This window comes from Phaethon aethereus (assembly GCF_964289735.1).
Source record: "Phaethon aethereus genome assembly, chromosome: 32".
Lineage (NCBI taxonomy): Eukaryota > Metazoa > Chordata > Aves > Phaethontiformes > Phaethontidae > Phaethon > Phaethon aethereus.
The window spans coordinates 609,034-626,042 of record NC_138608.1 but is presented as its reverse complement, the minus strand read 5'-3'; the positions used below and the strand labels follow the sequence as shown (position 1 = coordinate 626,042).

General features: G+C 65.1%; 1 protein-coding gene across 1 annotated transcript; it reads left to right on the top strand.

Moving 5' to 3' along the window:
• Positions 1-1,669: 1,669 nt before the first annotated feature.
• On the top strand, positions 1,670-3,337 carry LOC309414789 (uncharacterized protein; the record flags this gene model as incomplete). Its single annotated transcript, XM_082012163.1, has 3 exons — positions 1,670-1,674; positions 1,996-2,568; positions 3,151-3,337. 3 exons carry the CDS (start codon positions 1,670-1,672, stop codon positions 3,323-3,325), a joined length of 753 nt encoding a protein of 250 aa, XP_081868289.1. The 3' UTR covers positions 3,326-3,337.
• Positions 3,338-17,009: the final 13,672 nt, after the last annotated feature.

The window sequence follows — 17,009 nt, the reverse complement described above, 5'->3', positions numbered from 1 at the left end:
TCTGATTCTATTTTATTTTATCTTGTTTGGATGATCCCGGCGACATTCGCTCTCCAAGGAACTGAATCTCGGGGGTCCCGCCTCGGATTCGGCAGACACGAACCCCCTTTCGGCAGAGGGGACGATGCCGGGGACAAAGCGCGGATGTAAAACGCATGAGGAAAACCAATTTCCCTTCATCTTTAATTAATTAGCTCATGCTAACGAAAGCATCACATTTCCATGACGACCCGGGATTCCAGAGCCCGGCCCGGCACCGCAGCAATAGTTAGAAATTAAACCGATAAATAATAGATGCTTACCGTTAATGAGCTAATTTAAAATGGAGATTTTTGTTGTTGTTGTTTAAATTCACAACCTTTTCCGCCCACAGCAAAGCCATTAGCACTTGCCTGGCAGCGGAGTGAAGCCCGTGAGCAGTAATCGATTCCTTTTATTAGCAAATTGAGAGGTTTATTGTTAAGAAATCACCTGGGAGGAAAATGCCCCTCCCTCCCCCCCCCCCGCAAGTCCGCTTCGACTCCCACGCCAACTTTCCAGAATTAAATTTATTAGGGGTATAAATTTATAATGGCTTAACTCGCTACACAGACGGAATATATATTGCTAACGTAATTTTCCAATCCGGTGACGGGCGCGTCCGAGAGGTTTAATTTTTTTTTACGGCCGAGTAACACGGACTAATACGTCGCACGATGGCAAAATGTATTAAAGTATTAAATACGGTACCAGAAACAAACCAGCGGGTGCTGACTGCGTGCTCTGCCCCGGCCCGGGGGTGAGATGTGCGGTGCGAGGCGGGGACCCAGCCGGGCCCTCGCCTTCCCCAAGGCTCCGACGCCATCTCCGTCCTCCGGCAGCCCAGGAGGACGCGTTACGCCAACGAGCTCGTTTAAACGAGGCTAATTTAAGTCTCCGGCACGTCTCAGTGAAGGAGCCGGGCTGCTTTTGCCTGCTCCCTTCCCAGGGGTGGCAGGGGGGTGGGAGCCCCGGCGCCCGCACGAGCGGCTCCGGCAGAAAAATTAAGGGGAAAAAGAAATATATAGAAAGACAAATGGGTCTAACTGGCGTAACGGGGTCTAATTTGTTTTCAAAAGCCGCCTCTCTCCTGACCCAGGGAATTGGCACCGCGTGAAAAATCCCCGCGGCGTGCGAACGAGCCGGCTTCTCGGCAGCTTTATGGATCCCACCCGCCACAAGCCCCTCGTTAAATCAAACCCGAGCTAGCGCGAGGATTAACCTGCCAGGATAACGCGTGGGCAGCGGCGGCGCCCGCCGCCGCGTCCCGCTCAGGCTGCGACTGAGGTGCCAGGGCAGGGCGTTACCCCACGCCACGCGCCCCCTCCCACGGTGTCTCCAGACCCCCCCAGACCCCCTTCTCCACCAGCAACGCCATCAGCAGCCACTGGCCGAGCGGGGCATTACTGCCGGCCGCGACACCGCCTTGCGCCCTCGGTTATTACCTAATCCACGGCGCGGTTTCGCCGCTGGAGCTGTTGGCCCAGCTTCTGTGCGGGGCCAGGGCCCTTCGGGGTCCTGTCCCAGGGAAGATGAACCCGCTTCATTAAGCGCGTCACTAGTCTGGTGGGAAAATTCAATCACTTTAATTCAAATGACTTAAAGTCACCGCTCCCTTCTGACAGGGCCAGGCTTCAGCATCACCACCGGCATGAGGTTGGATGCTGGGGCACGGCCAGCTGCTCCCCAAAACATCCATCCATCCATCCATCCATCCATCCATCCATCCATCCATCCATCCATCCATCCATCCATCCATCCATCCATCCATCCATCCATCCATCCATCCATCCATCCATCCATCCATCCATCCATCCATCCATCCATCCATCCATCCTGCTGAGCATCCCAGCTGCTCTTCCTCCTCCCCCTCACCCAGGTGGGGCAGGGTGAGCCTATATTAGGATGAGCCTATATTAAGAGCTCCACCAGCAGTAGCTGCCTATGGCAGGGCTCAGATCCTGCCTGCACCTCAAGCCTCTTCCTCCTCTTCCTCCTCTTCCTCCTCTTCCTCCTCTTCCTCCTCTTCCTCCTCTTCCTCCTCTTCCTCCTCTTCCTCCTCTTCCTCCTCTTCCTCCTCTTCCTCCTCTTCCTCCTCTTCCTCCTCTTCCTCCTCTTCCTCCTCTTCCTCCTCTTCCTCCCCAGAAGATGCAGCCAGGCGCCAGCAGCTCCCGCCCGTTCAAGCAGAGGCGAAGCCTCGGTACGTTCCTGGGGGGCCGGGGAGCCGCGGTGCGGGGCGGCGCTTACTGCTCCTCCTTCTCTCCCCCGCAGCCACCAGGATGCACGAGGTGACGGAGATCCGGATAAAATACCCCAACAAGATCCCGGTAGGGCCGCGCCCCACTGCACGCCCGGCCGCGTCGGCCGCCGCGGCTCTGCTGCTCTGGCTGCCCCGTGCCGGGGTGGTCCCAAGCCCCCCGCCGGCACCTTCTCCCCGCTGCAGGTGGTGGTGGAACGCTACCAGAGGGAGAAGACCTTGCCCCCCTTGAACAGGACCAAATTTCTGGTGTCCCAGGACCTGCCCCTCTCCCAGTTCGCCGCCACCCTGCGGTAAGAGGCTTGCTGGGGGCGGGGGGGGCCGCGGCCCCGGACCAGTACAAAAGCCCAGTCCAGACGCAGCTGGTCCTCGGAAGCCGCTTTAGGCATTTGCTCCGCTGGGCAAGGCGTTAGGCTTAGCCTAAGGCAACCAGCCCTCGCGATTAGCGCGGAGCACGGGTAAACTGCTGGCGGGGGCGGGGTGGGGGGCGATTAGCAGCCCCGCAAACGAGCGGCACCGGTGCAGCGGCTGGGGGCCGCGGAGCTCGTCCCGAGGACCAGGACCTCCCGGCAGCCGGGTTTGGGAGAGACGGGGGTGAGAGCTGCCGGTCGGGGCTCGGCCCGTACGGAAAACCTTACCGGAGTTTGGGGGGCAGCTGGCCGCGCCCCGGCGCCCGACTTCACGCCGGTGGGTGCTGGCGGGCGGCCGGCAGCAGGGCGAGGTGATGCTGGAGCTCGGGGTCAGGGAGCTGGACCCCCCGGCCAGCACCCACGCCCCCACGGATGGGCCCCCCCCGAAGGAGCCTCCCCGGGCGCCGCGCCGCCGGACGGCGAGCAGCCCTCACCCAGGCGCTGCCGTTGCCTTCCCCTCGGCAGGACGCGGCTCTGCCTGGCCTCCTCCCAGACCTTCTACCTGCTGGTGGGCAACAAGGGGCTGCCGAACATGGCCGTGACCATGCAGGAGCTGTACCGTGACAACAAGGATGAAGACGGCTTTCTCTACCTGACCTACGCCTCCCAGGAGATGTTCGGCAGCTCTTCTTCCCGCTAGCCAGCGGCGGCTCGACCGCGAAGCCAAGCGGCCACCGCCGTGTCCTCGGGGTTGCTGGTCCCGGGACTCCAGTGCTGGCGAGATCAGGGACGTATCTCTCCCAGCCCGGCTTAAAATCCGTGGGGAGCCCCGAGCTGTGGCTGGACCAAACCTCACCTCCGCTCAGTTTGACAGGCTCAGCTTGGAAATGGTCTTAAACTCTGCTCAACGCCTCCTTAATCCGGAGGCTTCGAATCACGCTCCCGCCACGGCGGAAGGTGGTGCCGGCTTACTCCGGCCCACGGGAAGGTTATTCTTCTCGCAGGCCCTTCTCAAGGGCTTTACAGCCCGTCATCCCTGCTCGGGAAACTGGGGCTCCCGCTAAATGCCTCCCCGAGGCTCGGGAACGGGGCTTTCACGGGGTGCGCGGCTTTTTGTGGAGCTGCGTGTCGGTTCTAGCCGCTGCGGGGGTGTCCGGGGAATAAAGCAAACCAGGCTGGTGCCTCCGGCCAGCTCGGCGCGGCTCGCCCCTCGGAGGCGAAGCCAGCCGTCGCCGTGGGGCTCCGTCCTTGGCCGTGCCGCCGGCAGCCGAGCCGGGGGGCGAGCGGGCGGAGAGAGGCGAGGGCTTTGCTCCCACCGCGGCAAAAGAGCCTGGGGGAGACCTTCCCGCAGAAGAGCGGCTCCCCGCCCCGCTCCCCTCCGCAGGCCGGGGGGGCTCACCCCCGCCGGCACCCCCAGGACGGGGTACGCAGCTGAAAGCCGCAGCCAAGAGCCGCTGGGCTCCCAGCGTCGCGCCGTGAGTCAGCCATAAATGCTTCCTGCCACCGACACCGCAGAACGCCTCTTAAATATTTAAGGCTCCCCTTGCCGTAAAATGCATTGTCACAGCGGGTGAATATTTCACGCACGTTCTGCGTTAAAATGTTAATAAATAAGTTCTAAAATTAGCTGCCGCGCCAGCAGGAGCCGGCTCCCTCATGCGCTGCGCGGCGCCGAGACGGGTCCCCTCCCGGCACGGGGTGGCGGGTGGGAGCGGGGGTCTGCAGGGGACCCCCGGGCCGGCGGCAGCCCCCGGACCGCGCGGCCGGTCTCCTCCCCAGGCTTGGGGCTGGCTCAAGGCTGAGCTGGGGCTCCGGATGCGTTTTTGTGGGGGACGGCCGCGCCGCGGGAGGCGAGGGGGGGGCCGGGGGAGCCCGGCGTGGCCTCTGCTGCTGCTCTGCTTTCGGTGACCGGCGTGGCGGGGGGAAACGGGCAGAGCTGCGGAGAGGATCCGCGGAGCCGCTTTCCCCGAGGAAAGGAGATTAAAAAAAAATATATATATATATGTCCAGGGCGATGTTGAGCTCTGGGCCCTGTCTCGGTGCTGCGGGGGATGTCTCTGCCCGGGTCACCGTCCCCGCCACCCCGTCCCCGTCGCCCCCGGCCGTTGCTCCGTCTGTTATCCCAACCGCAGCATTTACCTCTGCGACTGCCGGAGCTTCCCAGGCAGCTCCGCGCTCGCTCCGGGCACAGGCAGGGTCCGGCTCGGGGGTCTGGGGTTTTTGGGTGCTCTTCACAAACGCCCCTTTAACGTGTCAGCCCGCAGCTGAGCCGCTGGTACCCAAACCCCTCCCGCGAGCGGTTACATATAGCGATATATAGTCAATATATAGGGACTATATAGCAATATATAGCGATATATAGTCGATATATAGGGACTATATAGCGATATATAGCGATATATAGTCGATACATAGTGATATATAGCGATATATAGTCGATATATAGGGATTATATAGCGATATATAGTCGATACATAGTGATATATAGTGATATATAGTCGATATATAGGGATTATGTAGCGATATATAGTCGATATATAGGGATTATATAGCGATATATAGCGATATATAGTCGATATATAGCGACTATAGCGATATGTAGTCGGGCGGGGACGGGGCTGCCGCGCCGCGCGTGCCCACCCGGCCCCCGCGCTCGTATGGCCTCCGGGCGTCCTGGAACTAAACCCACGGGCACTTTGGGGCAAGGACCCGCGGTTCCCTGCGTGGGTGTGTTTTACGGGGGACCCTGCAGCCCGCGGGGCGGGCTCGGCGGTTCGACCTTCGTGCGCGCGCGTGGGCACGCGTCGTCGTTCCACGAGCGTCGCTCGGGTACCCGAAAACTGCCTGGGAGCCCTCCGGCTACAAAAAGAGAAGGAGAAGGAGGGGGGAGTCCTCCCCCAACCCACCCCCAGCCCCAGGCGCGCGGGAGCAGGACGCGCGGGGCCGGCCGCGGCGCGGCGAGAGCGTCTTTTTCACCGGCGCCGCGGAGCCGCTTCCCGGGCAGCTCCCGCAGTCGCGAGGAGGGGTCGAAAGGCGAGGAGAGCCCGACGGGGCGGGCAGCCGCGCTTCCCCCCGCGCGCTTTCGGCGCTCGCAGCGGCCCCTCCGCGCCCGACGGCGGGGGGCTCGCCCCGCCGGCAAAGCCTCCGTCGCGGGCTGCGCGAGCGGCGAAGGCTCCCAGAGCCGTACGACGAAGCACCTTGCGGGTTCAGGGCAGGTTCCGGAATTAGCCGGCAGCGAGGAACAAGCCGGGACGCAAGGGGGGCTGGGGCGGGGGGGGCTGCGGAAAGGGGAGTGCGGCCCGGGGAAGCCCTGATCTCCGGTGGTCGAGAGCTTTTCCTCACGCTCCCCGTCTGCTTCCCTGCCCTTCTGCTGTTTTCCCTCACCGCGGGCAGCCCAAGCGGCTCTTTCCTCGCGGATGCCGGGGCGCGAGGCGGACCCGAGCACGAAGCCGAAGGGTTTCCCACCGTCCAGCCTGCTCCAGCGGCGGAGCCCGGCGAGAGCCCGGGGCGCTGCGGAAGGCGCTGCGAGGGGCCCCGCTGCCTTCCGGCGTCCTTGCGGAACCGCTTCCCAAGAGCCGCGGTCTTCGGCAAAGCTGGGCAAAAGCTGGCGGGGGGCTGAAGCCGGCTCAGGGAACACCGGGCTCGGCTTCCTCCCACCCCGAATCCCCCCGCAGAGGCAGCCGGGGGAAGGCGCCCTCGCAGCCCTTCTCCCTGGGCCGGTTTTTCCGGGAAAAAGGTACTTTTAGGGACGGTGGGAGACAGGATCCCGGCTGCCCCGGGGCGCGGGGGTGCTGGCAGCAGCCTCCGCCGCCGCGTCCTGCAGCCTGGCAGGGCCCGTCGGTGCGGGCTGCCGGAGAACCTGGGTCCGTCTCCCTCGGGATCCCGCTTCTGCAGAGGGAGGACGACGGTCCTGCTGCGTCCCCGCGACCGTAAACTCCTCGCGGCTTGCTCCAGGTCCCGGCACGGCGCTCAGCGCCGCCGCGGCACCGGTGACCGGGGCTCTGCCGCTGCCCAACCGGCACGAGGATCCTGCCCGGGCTCCGAACCAGCGCGCGATGCACGGGACGTGCCGCGGAACCGCGCGCGGCCCGGGCCCGGCGCGCTGGCAGCAGCTCTCCCCCGCCCAGACGCAGGGACGCCGAAGGAGGGTCTTCACGTGTTTTTGCTGTAAACCGGTTAAAAAAAACGCCGAGCAGCGCTTCGCGGGACGCCGACGGACTTTTCGCTGCTTCGTCTGTTTTGCCAAACGCCGTTTGTAACCACCAGCCACCCGCACTGGAACAAATATAATTACGTATTTATTGCCAATATAATTCTGAGTTAATTATACGGCGACTGATTTTCTCAGCAGGCGTTGGCAATATTCGGGTGTAGAGGAGAGAACCGTAACCCTCAGCGCTTTTCTCCCCCGTTTCGTTACCACGCCGCCGCGTTACTGCCTAGAGGCACCCACGGGGACCGCGCCGGCATGCCGTGGGCGTGGGAGAATTCTTCCTTCCAGACGCGGCCGAGCATCTGGCCTCCCGGACTTCACCTCCTCGCTCCTCGTTAGGAGTCTCCAAGCTCGTTAGCGGGCACGTACCTGCTGTTAGATTATCCCTTGGAAGAATCGCCATGCCTTTGTCCGGGAAAATGTCTGAAGACGCGGTTCGCGTGGGAAATGCTGCTGAGCGCGCCGGCTCCTGACCGCACTCGGTCCCGTTCGTCCAGCCTCGAAGGGATGTTTCCACGAGAGCCGCAAGAACGAAGCCATCTCTGGATTGCGGCGATCCAGCCGAGCGGCGCCGCGCCGGGACGGGGGCTCCGCGCCCCACCGCACCCCCCCGGGGGGAGCATCGGCGCCGCAGAGGCACCCGCCTTTACGCCGCCGCGGCCCGGGGGCGAGCCCACGCGCTCCCCTGCGCCCCAGGACCCTGCGGTCCTGCCGAGCCGCACCCGCGGCTGTCCAAGAGCCGGCGGCGCGACCCGTTCATCGGCGTTCCCAGGACGAACCTTCCTAATCGACGCGCGCCGTGAACAGAAGCCTGCGAGGAAGCCGGCGCCGCCTCCGGCACCTTTCGGAGGAAGGGGCTCGGGTGCGACCCGGGGGGGACGCACCCTCTCAGCTCGCCGGGTTATTTCGCGGCTGAAAGCGAGAAGCCAGAGGGGAGAAGAAAAGCCACCGCGCGGGAGGGCGTAGCAGGGCTCCAAATGGCTCCGTTAGCGCCGCTGCTAATTGCGTCCCTGCTGTCGGGCTCAGCAGCCGCCAAAAAACAAAAAAAAAAAAGAAGAAGAAGAAAAAGAAATGAAAAAATTGCTCTTGCAATCCGCAATCCCGGGCGGCCAACGGCGGCCGGCGCGCGAGGATCCAACCGCGAAGCCGTCGCAGCAGCGTCCGCGCTGGGATGGGGACGGAGAGCGAGCCCGGCGGAAGGGAGCGGGAACGGGGAGCGGGAACGGGGAGCGGGAACGGGAGCGGGAACGGGGAACGGGGAGCGGGAACGGGAACAGGGAGCGGGAATGGGAACGGGGAGCGGGAATGGGAGCGGGAACGGGGAGCGGGAATGGGAGCGGGAACGGGAATGGGGAACGGGGAGCGGGAATGGGGAACGGGGAGCGGGAACAGGGAGCGGGAACGGGGAGCAGGAATGGGAGCGGGAACGGGGAGCGGGAACAGGAGTGGGAACGGGGAGCGGGAACGGGGAACGGGGAGCGGGAACGGGAGCGGGAATGGGAGCGGGAACAGGAGCGGGAATGGGGAGCAGGAACGGGAACAGGGAGCGGGAACGGGAGCGGGAACGAGGAGCGGGAACAGGAGCCAGGGCCGCCGGCAGCGGGGGCGATGGGCACGGCACCGGCGGGAGGCAGGGAGAGGGAACGAGAAGGGGCCAGGCTTGCGTTCCGCCGGCGGGGGCGCGGCTCCGTCCGTCCGTCCCCGCGTGCCGCGGCGCTGGCCGCGCGGTACGAGGAGGGCGCAGCCGGGAGCAGAGGGGGTGGGCGGCTTCTCCGGCCGCGAGCCCGCGTCGGGCTGACCCCCCGCTTCGCCCGAGCCTCGCCCACGGGCGGTAGCTCCTACGCCGAGCCCCGTTACGCCGCGACGGCGCGAGGACCGGCTCGAGGCGTAGCCCGTCCGAAAGGAGACCGCGGGCTGGCCCGAGGACGGAGCACGGCCCCGGGGCCGCCCGGGGACACCGGCACGAGGAGGGAACTCGCTCAGCCCGACGACGCCGACGCCAGCGCTGCCTGAGCTCCCTCCTGCCCCGCGCGTTCCGTTTTCAGCCCGGAGCGTCACGGAAGATGCGAACCCCTCCTGGCCCTGAAGCCGTCGGGTAATTCCCGGCTTTCCCTGCCCGTCCCCAGAAATCGCCCGAGCTGCTCCGTTTGGATTAAGACCTCCCTGAGGGCCACGACCCGGCTCCTGCTTTGCGGATTTACTCCGCTGACCAGGAGGGAAGGGGATTCCCGCGGGAGATGCGGGGCGGGGAGGAAGGGACCGTTAGTCCCGAAACAGCCCGGGGACGGCAGGACCTGCCACCTTCTCCTCGGAAAGCGGCGGGGCTCTGCGCCCCCGAGAGCACCCGGACCCGGCGAGGACGTCCCCGCTCCCGAGCGGGGACGCGGGAAGCAGAAGCCGCGTCAGCAGCGTCGCTCCCGCCCAAATCCAGCGAACGGGCGAATCCGTCTGCCAACTCGGCGCCGGCGGCCGCGAGATTAGCGGGAGATCGCGCTGTTGTTTGCCCGCCGACGCCTTCGCGGTCGTCCGTATCGCCGGACCGCGGGCCGGACCAACGGCCCACGTCGAAAAGACGCCTGCGGCGCCGCTGAGACGTCATCAAATTCACGCAACAACGGGGGACGGGCGAAGACGCCCGCACGAATTCAAAGCCACGCTGCTTTCGCCCACCCGGGGCCGCGTCCCGGCCGAGCGAGCGCACTTATTCCGCATCGGCAGCACGTTCCCTGGGAGAAACGGGAGCCCCTCAGGTCGTTAGTATGGAAATGCATTCCCGCTCCGCGGCGAGGTGCTTGCGCGGATGGGAAGCAGCTTGCCGAGATTCGCTTCTGAACGCGCGGACATGAAAGCCTCCCGGTACAGCGGAGACAATTCCTTCCCTTTGGATGAATAACCTGCCATAAATAGGCCCCGATTAATTGCGGCTGCACTTGGAGGGCTGGAAACGCGTCATTTGCTGCGACGGATTGGGATGACGGTCATCATCCGCCCCGGAGTGCCGTTCCGCAGGCGCGGGGCTCGGCTCTGCCGGCGGAGCCGGGTGGCTGGTTTCAAGTCCTGGCGCCAGACGGAGCCTCGCTCGCGCGCGCGGCTCCGAAGAAAGGGCTCGGGCGCCTCGCCGCAGGCTCGCCGCGGGCGCGGTGCCGGCTCTCTCCTGTTCCTCGTCCCCGGCGAGGGGCAGACGAGCCGGCGGGGAGCAGCGACGGGCCAAGCGTCCCCACGGGACCGGCGGGTTTAGGGAACTGAGCCGCGGGGAGGAACGAGACGTGCGCGCGGTCGCCCCGCGCGTGGGGCCCGGCGCGCGTCCTCGCACGCTTGAAGACGCACGGGCGCCCGGGACAGCTAACGCGGGAGGCGCGGCACCCCGCCGCGCCGAAGCCCCGGTGCGCGGAGCCTCGGCTCCGCCTCTGGATCTCCTCGGGCGGCGCATCCTCGCGGTGCCCGGGCACGGCAACCCGAAGCCTTCCCAGCGGGCTGTGCCGAGTTGCGCGGCGTGTGTCACTAATAGAGGCACTGAAATACATTAACAGCCGTAGAAAAAGGGACGCAAACATAATCCGTTTTTAAGAGACCTAAAAATAACGTTTGGGTACGTGGACGAGCTGCCGAGCCCCTCCCGAGCACGGGCGGCGCGGGCAGCGCGGGGCCCCGCGGCTCTCCGCAGCGGCGCGGATGCTCGGGGAGTTGCCATGGAAACCTCGGAGCCTTGGGATGCAGCCGAGCGTCAGCGAGGGCCGCAGCCGGGCGGGACGGCGCAGGCAGGGGCGGGCAGCTGCCCGCCGGGCTGCGCTGGGTGGTGAGGGGGCTCGGGGGGCTGCGACCCCGCGCTCAGGTGGGCGCCTGGCACCGTCGCCCCCAGCCCCCAGCGAAGCCGCTTCCCGCCTCGGGGACGCCCTGCGCTAATTCTGCGGGGTTTGCGTTTCGGTAACACCCCCGCGCCCCCGGTTAAGCGCGCCGGGACATCGCGCAAACGCCGCGGGCACCGGCCCGGATTATGAGCCCCGGGAGGGCACCCCCGGGGCAGACGCCCGGCGTGGGGCGCGGGGCGGGACGGGCGCGCGCTCACGGAACGGAGCCATAGGATGTTCAAGCTCTCCGGGCTGAGCGGAGGCGAAGGTCTCGGTGACCGAAGCACCTTACGGCAAGACGGCTCTGCCGTCGCGACAGCGGGAAGGAGCCGAGAGAGCAGCGGGGCTGAACCCCCCTGGAGACGTGGGGCGGCGCGGGGCCGGCGACACGAGCAAGGGTCCCGAGCCGTCCGCGCCTCCCGCGTCAGATACACCCGCGGTCCTGCTCGTCCTGGATTCGGAGCCACGGGGACCCCTCACAGAAGGATTTCACAGCAGGCAGACAGGCAGGAGAAGTCTCCACCCCCCCCCAAAAAAAGAGGAAGATCCTTCCCAGTGTGTTTTTCCAACGCTGCGGATTTTGAAGGATTTGTTTGAAGGCAGCAGGTTTAATGGGCCAGCTGGAACCCATAAAACCAGGCACTAATTGGCGCAGTGAAAAGCGAAACGGGCTGAGCTCCGGCTCTGGATGTTCCGCAACTCCCATCACTCTTGTCAGCTCACCGGGGCTGGCGAGGAAGCGGAACGTGCAGAGCCAGCGCCCGTTAATCATTACAGGCGGTGCTTTAGGGAAAAACAGGCGAGCAACCCACCGGGAAAAATCTGCTGGAAGCTGGAAAAATTTGTAACTTCTCCGTAATGAGGAGGACTGTATCGCTCTGCGCTGCAGAGGGGAAGAGCAGCAGGCAGCTCCTTTCCCGGACGCCTCCAAGCTGGTCCTGCATCCGAGGGCCGTCTTCCCGCTGCTGCTTGCTTCCAGGAGGGAGCTCGGAGCGGCTCCAGTCAGGGTTGGGACACCGGGACAGGGACCAGCAGAGCCCAGCTGGCGCCTGTGCCCAAACCATACGGGAGCCAAACCTTCAGGACAGCATCCACCTTTGGAAAGAAGAAGGTTTAACGGGGGTATCCGAGCCCTTCCCTCACTCCGGCTCCGGCAGCCCGGCACGCCGCGTCCGCTCCGCGGGCACCGGGCAGCACGTGCCCTTCTGCGCCGAAGCACCGTCAGCAGCTTTCCCGGCCGCCGGCGTGGAGCCGGGGCCGGGTGGCGAGCAGCACGGCGCCCGCGGAAGGCGTACGCCCTTCTCCCACCGCTAAAGCAAGCGGGGGCGGAGGGAGGAGGCTGGGGCAGAAGAATTGGGGTAACGATCACCCGTCGGCGTTTCCCCCTCACGTCCCGTTGGACGTAGAACTCCATACGGGAAGGCGGCTGTGATGCACGCAGGGCAGAAAAGCAGCTGCTTTAAAATAATAATAATAATAATAATAATAATAATAATAATAATAAATAAAATAATTAAAATAATAATAATTAAAATAATAATAATAAAACAGTACAGAAACATTTAAAAGCAAATTGGCAAGGTTTGTGACCTAGCAAGAACAAAAGGCGCTTCACGATCACCCGCTGGGGCTGCCGTCGGGATGAGGACGGCCGACGCACCCGCCAACGCGCCCGAGTTTCCGGACGAAGGGGGAAAGGCAGGAGCAGCGACGGGGGGGACGCACAAGGAGCCCTCGCTCAGCCATCGGAGCCTGTGTCGCATTTAAACGTTCTCCGAGACCACGGAAATAACGACCAGAACAGTAGCCGGTGCCAGTGAACACGAGCAAGTCGCGCTCCCCCGTCCGCCGCGGCGCAGAAGGAGGCACGCGGCACCCCGGGCGCCGCGCTCGGGCGCCGTCCCCGCTGCCGACGCGGGCAAGGAGCAGAGGCGGCGGATTCCCCGGGGAATTCGGCCCCGGCTGCGGTGCCAGGTCAAAACTTCTCTTCCCCGCTTTGGTCTCCGAGCGCTGGCGAGCGCCCGCAGCTCGCCGGCCCCCGAAGAGTTCGCCGTCGCAGAAGGACGGCGAGCGCCCAACGCAGCCCTGCCGCGCCGCGGGTGTTGCGTCACGGGCCGGCTGGCTACGGCATCCCCCCGAAAGCCGCGGGGGGAAAAGGAAACGCAACGTCACGGGCCCAGCTGGGGAGCGACCCGCCGCGTCCCGCGACGCCGGCCGCGAGGTCAGCCTGCGTCTCGGAGCCGCCTCGGGAAAGCCAACCGGCGCAACCGCTCCCGCGCGCGCCCCGAGGGCGGAAAAGCCTCCCGGGGCTGCCGGGCGCCGCAGCCGAGGGGAGCCGCGAGGTGCCGCCGGGCTCGTGCCCCCGCGGGCGCAGCGCCCGGGCGGGCGCCGGGCAGACCGCGCAGCTCACGAGCGGCGGGCTCCAGCCCCCCGGCCCCGCGGCGGGACCCTCCGCGCCCGTCCAGGCTCACTTCGGGATAAAATACAGCGGGGCGGGGGGGGATACCCACCCTTGTTCTCCCCCTCCCCGCTCCGGGGAAGCGCCTCGCCCACAGCGTCGCCTCCCTCCCCGGCCGTGCCGGGCCGCGCCGAGGCCGGCTCAGTCCCGCACGGCAGAGACGCAGCAGCCCGGCCCCTTCCAGCAGGGAACGATGGCTCTTATTTAAGCCGAGCGCGCCTAAAAATAACGAGCAGGAAAGCTCATCACGGCAGAGCTCCAACGCTCCGGCCCCGTGCTCGGAAGCCGCCGGCAGCCCGCCCTCCCGCGCCGCGCACGCCGCTCGCCTGCCCGGACCCCCAACGACACCCGCGGCGGGGAGGGGGACAAACTCGGCGGATGAGATCCCGCCGATGATCCGGTTACGGTTCCGTTTGCAGAACTCCCGGGCGCGAAGGACGGTCCCGGGCAGACGCCGCGCCGAGGTGGCGCCCACAAAACGGCCCTGCGGGGAGCACGGGGGGCTGGGGAGATGCGGCTACATCTAGAGGTCCAGGCGCCCGCCGAGCCGCAACCGTGGACGCTCAACGCGGGACACGGCTCCTTCCTGGAATATCTGCAGGCTGGGCGACGCGCTCCGTCCTCCGGCACGGCCACGGCGCACGGAAAAGCACGGATCCGCGCCTCCACGCGGGCGAGCGGGTCCCAGAGCCGCCAGCTCCGGCCTCAGCCGGGCTCCCCGAGCCCAACGTGGCCTCCCCCAAAAGCCCCTCTGTGCCGCCGCCTCCGTCGGCGCAGGCAATAAAAGCCGGTGATGCCAGGAGAGGCGAAGCGGCGATCTTAGCACACGGGGTTAGAGAGGAAACTCGGCACGAATGTTAATCCAACGCAAAGCGACATCGGGGCGGCGTGACGGCGGCGCGGAGCCGGCTCCCGCGGACGCAGGGCTGCGCAAACGGGATTTTGCTGGACTTGTGACTCCCCTGGGGAGAGGGATCAAGAAATTCGGTAACGGGGGTTAGAAGGAGCCCCCCCCCCCCCAGATAACCGCGTTTCCCCAGCAGAGCCGCCGCGCGCTCCCTTGCTCCCTGACAGGTAGAAACGGCAGCGCTAAGCCCACGCCGGGGTGTCCGCGTGCCCTCCTGGATCCCAGCCCCGCGTGCCCGGAGAGCCGGCGCCGGCCCCGAGGAAGGCGGGGGGGCTGCGGCCGCGACTCACGGACGCTCCCAGGACGGTGCTGGCTGGCACGGAGACGCCAAATCGACCCCCAGAGCACAGCCACGGGCGAGGGATCGGCTGCGTGGGTCCGCACCGAAGGGCAAGAGACCACCACAAAGCTCCCGAGGCACGGACGGGACCCGGGGGTCCTGACCTGGGTGCCGCTGCTTTGGTCCACGGAGACCCCAGTCTTTCCAGGAGCGCTCACCACTCCACAGCGCGCCCAGGACGCGTTTTCCCCCCCCCCAATGTTATGATTTCTTCTGGGGCAGAAATGCCGCCCGGGAGCATCCTCCGTGCCCTCCCGAGCGCAAGGATTGCGGCTCATCTTCCTCACGGCAGCCCCTGAAGAGCAGGCTGCGCGTACGAACACCCCGCTCGCCCCCACGTCCGCGCACACCCCTCCACCGGCGAGGGAAGCGCGTTAACGGGCTCCGATTCCCTCCCCGGGCGCCTTTCCAGGGCTGGAAGCGCGGAGCCGCTGCGTCACCAGCCCAAGGCAGGAGCCCGGAGCCTCGCAGCCCGGCTTGAGGAACGGCGCTCGACAGAGATGGATGCGATGTCCCGCGGCGTGGCGGCACCGGCCCGCGCCAGCTGCCCTCTCCGTGGGCGTGCGTAACGCGCCGCGGAGCTGGCGGGCGGAAAATAGGACTTGAGCCCGGTCTTGGGGCTGCAGCCAGGGCAGGGGGGCTGCCCCTGCCCTGCCCGTCTCCTGCCTCCGGCCTCCCCGCTACCACACACCACGGGAGCTGGGGAAAAGCGTCTCCCGCCCCAGCCCTGCCTCCGACCCGGCTCCTGATCCTCCGGGATGCGACAGCCTCTTCCTCGGGGCCTGGAGAGGAACCAGGAGAAATCCCTTAAACGATCCTTCTGGAGAAGCGAAGGCTTCAAACATGATACAGTCGGAAGCGGTTACCGTCAGCGTCACCGACTCCGGCGACAGAGTCCAAGGGTCGACACGCGTTCCGAGCGCGGAGCCAGGGTCCCCTGCGGGAACAGGGCTGGACGGAGCTGTGCTGCTCTGCGCCTCAGCCAGAAACGGCCCCGGGAAGGGACGCGAATCCAGGCCACGACAGCACGCCGAATCGGGTTACCGTATCACAGCTGCTCGCCGAGCGCAGCATCCGGCGCGCGTTCCCCGGCGAAAGGGCAGGAGACCGAAGCGGCTCACGGTTTATGACCTCTGCGAAGAGGTGAACGCGCCCCAGGACGGAGCGCTGGCTTCTGAGCGGAGCTGAACCCAAATCCTGGGAAAACCGACGCCAAGGCTGCGGGCAGAGCTGCGGGAGATGCTCCCGTCCTCCCTGCGCTCGCTCCGCTGAGCCCTTCAGCTGCCGGGAGACGGAAGGGCCAAGCCAGAACGGCGTCGCCGGATGCGACGTGCCACTGCCCAGTGCCGCAGGACAGCTCTCCTCAGCCCAGCGCCGGGCTGGATGCGGCCGAGTCACGAGGGCGCGGAGAGCTGAGGGCCACCGCGCCCGCCCTCCACCCTGAGCAGCACGGCACCTCACGGACGTTTATTTTCTCCTGGTCTCCTCTGGGCGGCTGCTCGGACCCCAGCGTACGGCAGAGCCCCGGAAACCTTACGCCTTCGGGCACTCTCAGTGGGAGTCAATATCCTAAACGACATCCCCACCATCAAGGCGCGCTTTTGGGGATCCAGCGCGTCTGGCGCAGCCCCGCCGCTGGCTGCGGCAAGGTCTTGCCCGTCGCAGACCCGCTGCCTGTGACGGGAATAGAAAACCCCCGGTGGCACCTTGAATCCCACCCCGAATTTTTCCCACGGTCACCTCATCGTCCTTCTGCTTGTGCTGCGAGGCGATCGCCGCCCCGCTTCCCAGCTTCCGAGGAAGGTCGGAACGCGGGACCGGGATCACCCCGCCGCAGCGGGAACGACGGCTGGAAAGCAAAAGACACGTGGCTGCTGCTGCTTTTACGGTATTACCACATTTCCAGGCAGACACATCTCTGCTTGCCTGTATTTACCTTTGATCCTGCTGTCGTGACACCACACGACAGCAGGAGGTAATTCTTGAGGTAATTTTGAGGTAATATATATAAAATAATTTGAGGTAATTTTCTTTTTGAAGTTCTCACCTGCTTGTCACCCTGAGCCGGATATTTTTCTTTTTTTTTTTTGTTTAAAAATCGATGCGTAGCTGCGGCAACCAACTTGTCCGACGCGCAAGAGCCTTCCATCTCCCCGGCACAACCAGCAGAACGCAGATCTGCGAGCGACATTCAGATGTTTCGGCGATCACAGTGATTGCGGAGAGGACGAGGAGGTGCCCAGCGCCACGCCGCGGAGCCGCTCTCCGCAACGGTTGATTTCGTACCGCAAACGGAACACCTGCGTTTGCAGAACCGAGGAGGGGTAGGGAGCAGCTCTGAACTTGCACTAGAAGCACCGTTTTGACCTTAGAAGTAACACCTTGTCCCAGGATTGAAGCGGTTCTTATGCGATAAGACATTGACGCGACGCGGAGCGGGAGAACCCAACGACAAAAGAGAATAAAGAACAGGAGCTTGTAGCTTAAGACAAACTTGGAGAAGTTTTTCTTGACACCACGCAAGCCACGCTTCCATTAAAGAGAACAAAAAGAACAACAAAACACCCAGCAAAAGCTAACTCAGCACATATTGCAGAGGTTTTTGTTTGTTCCAACAG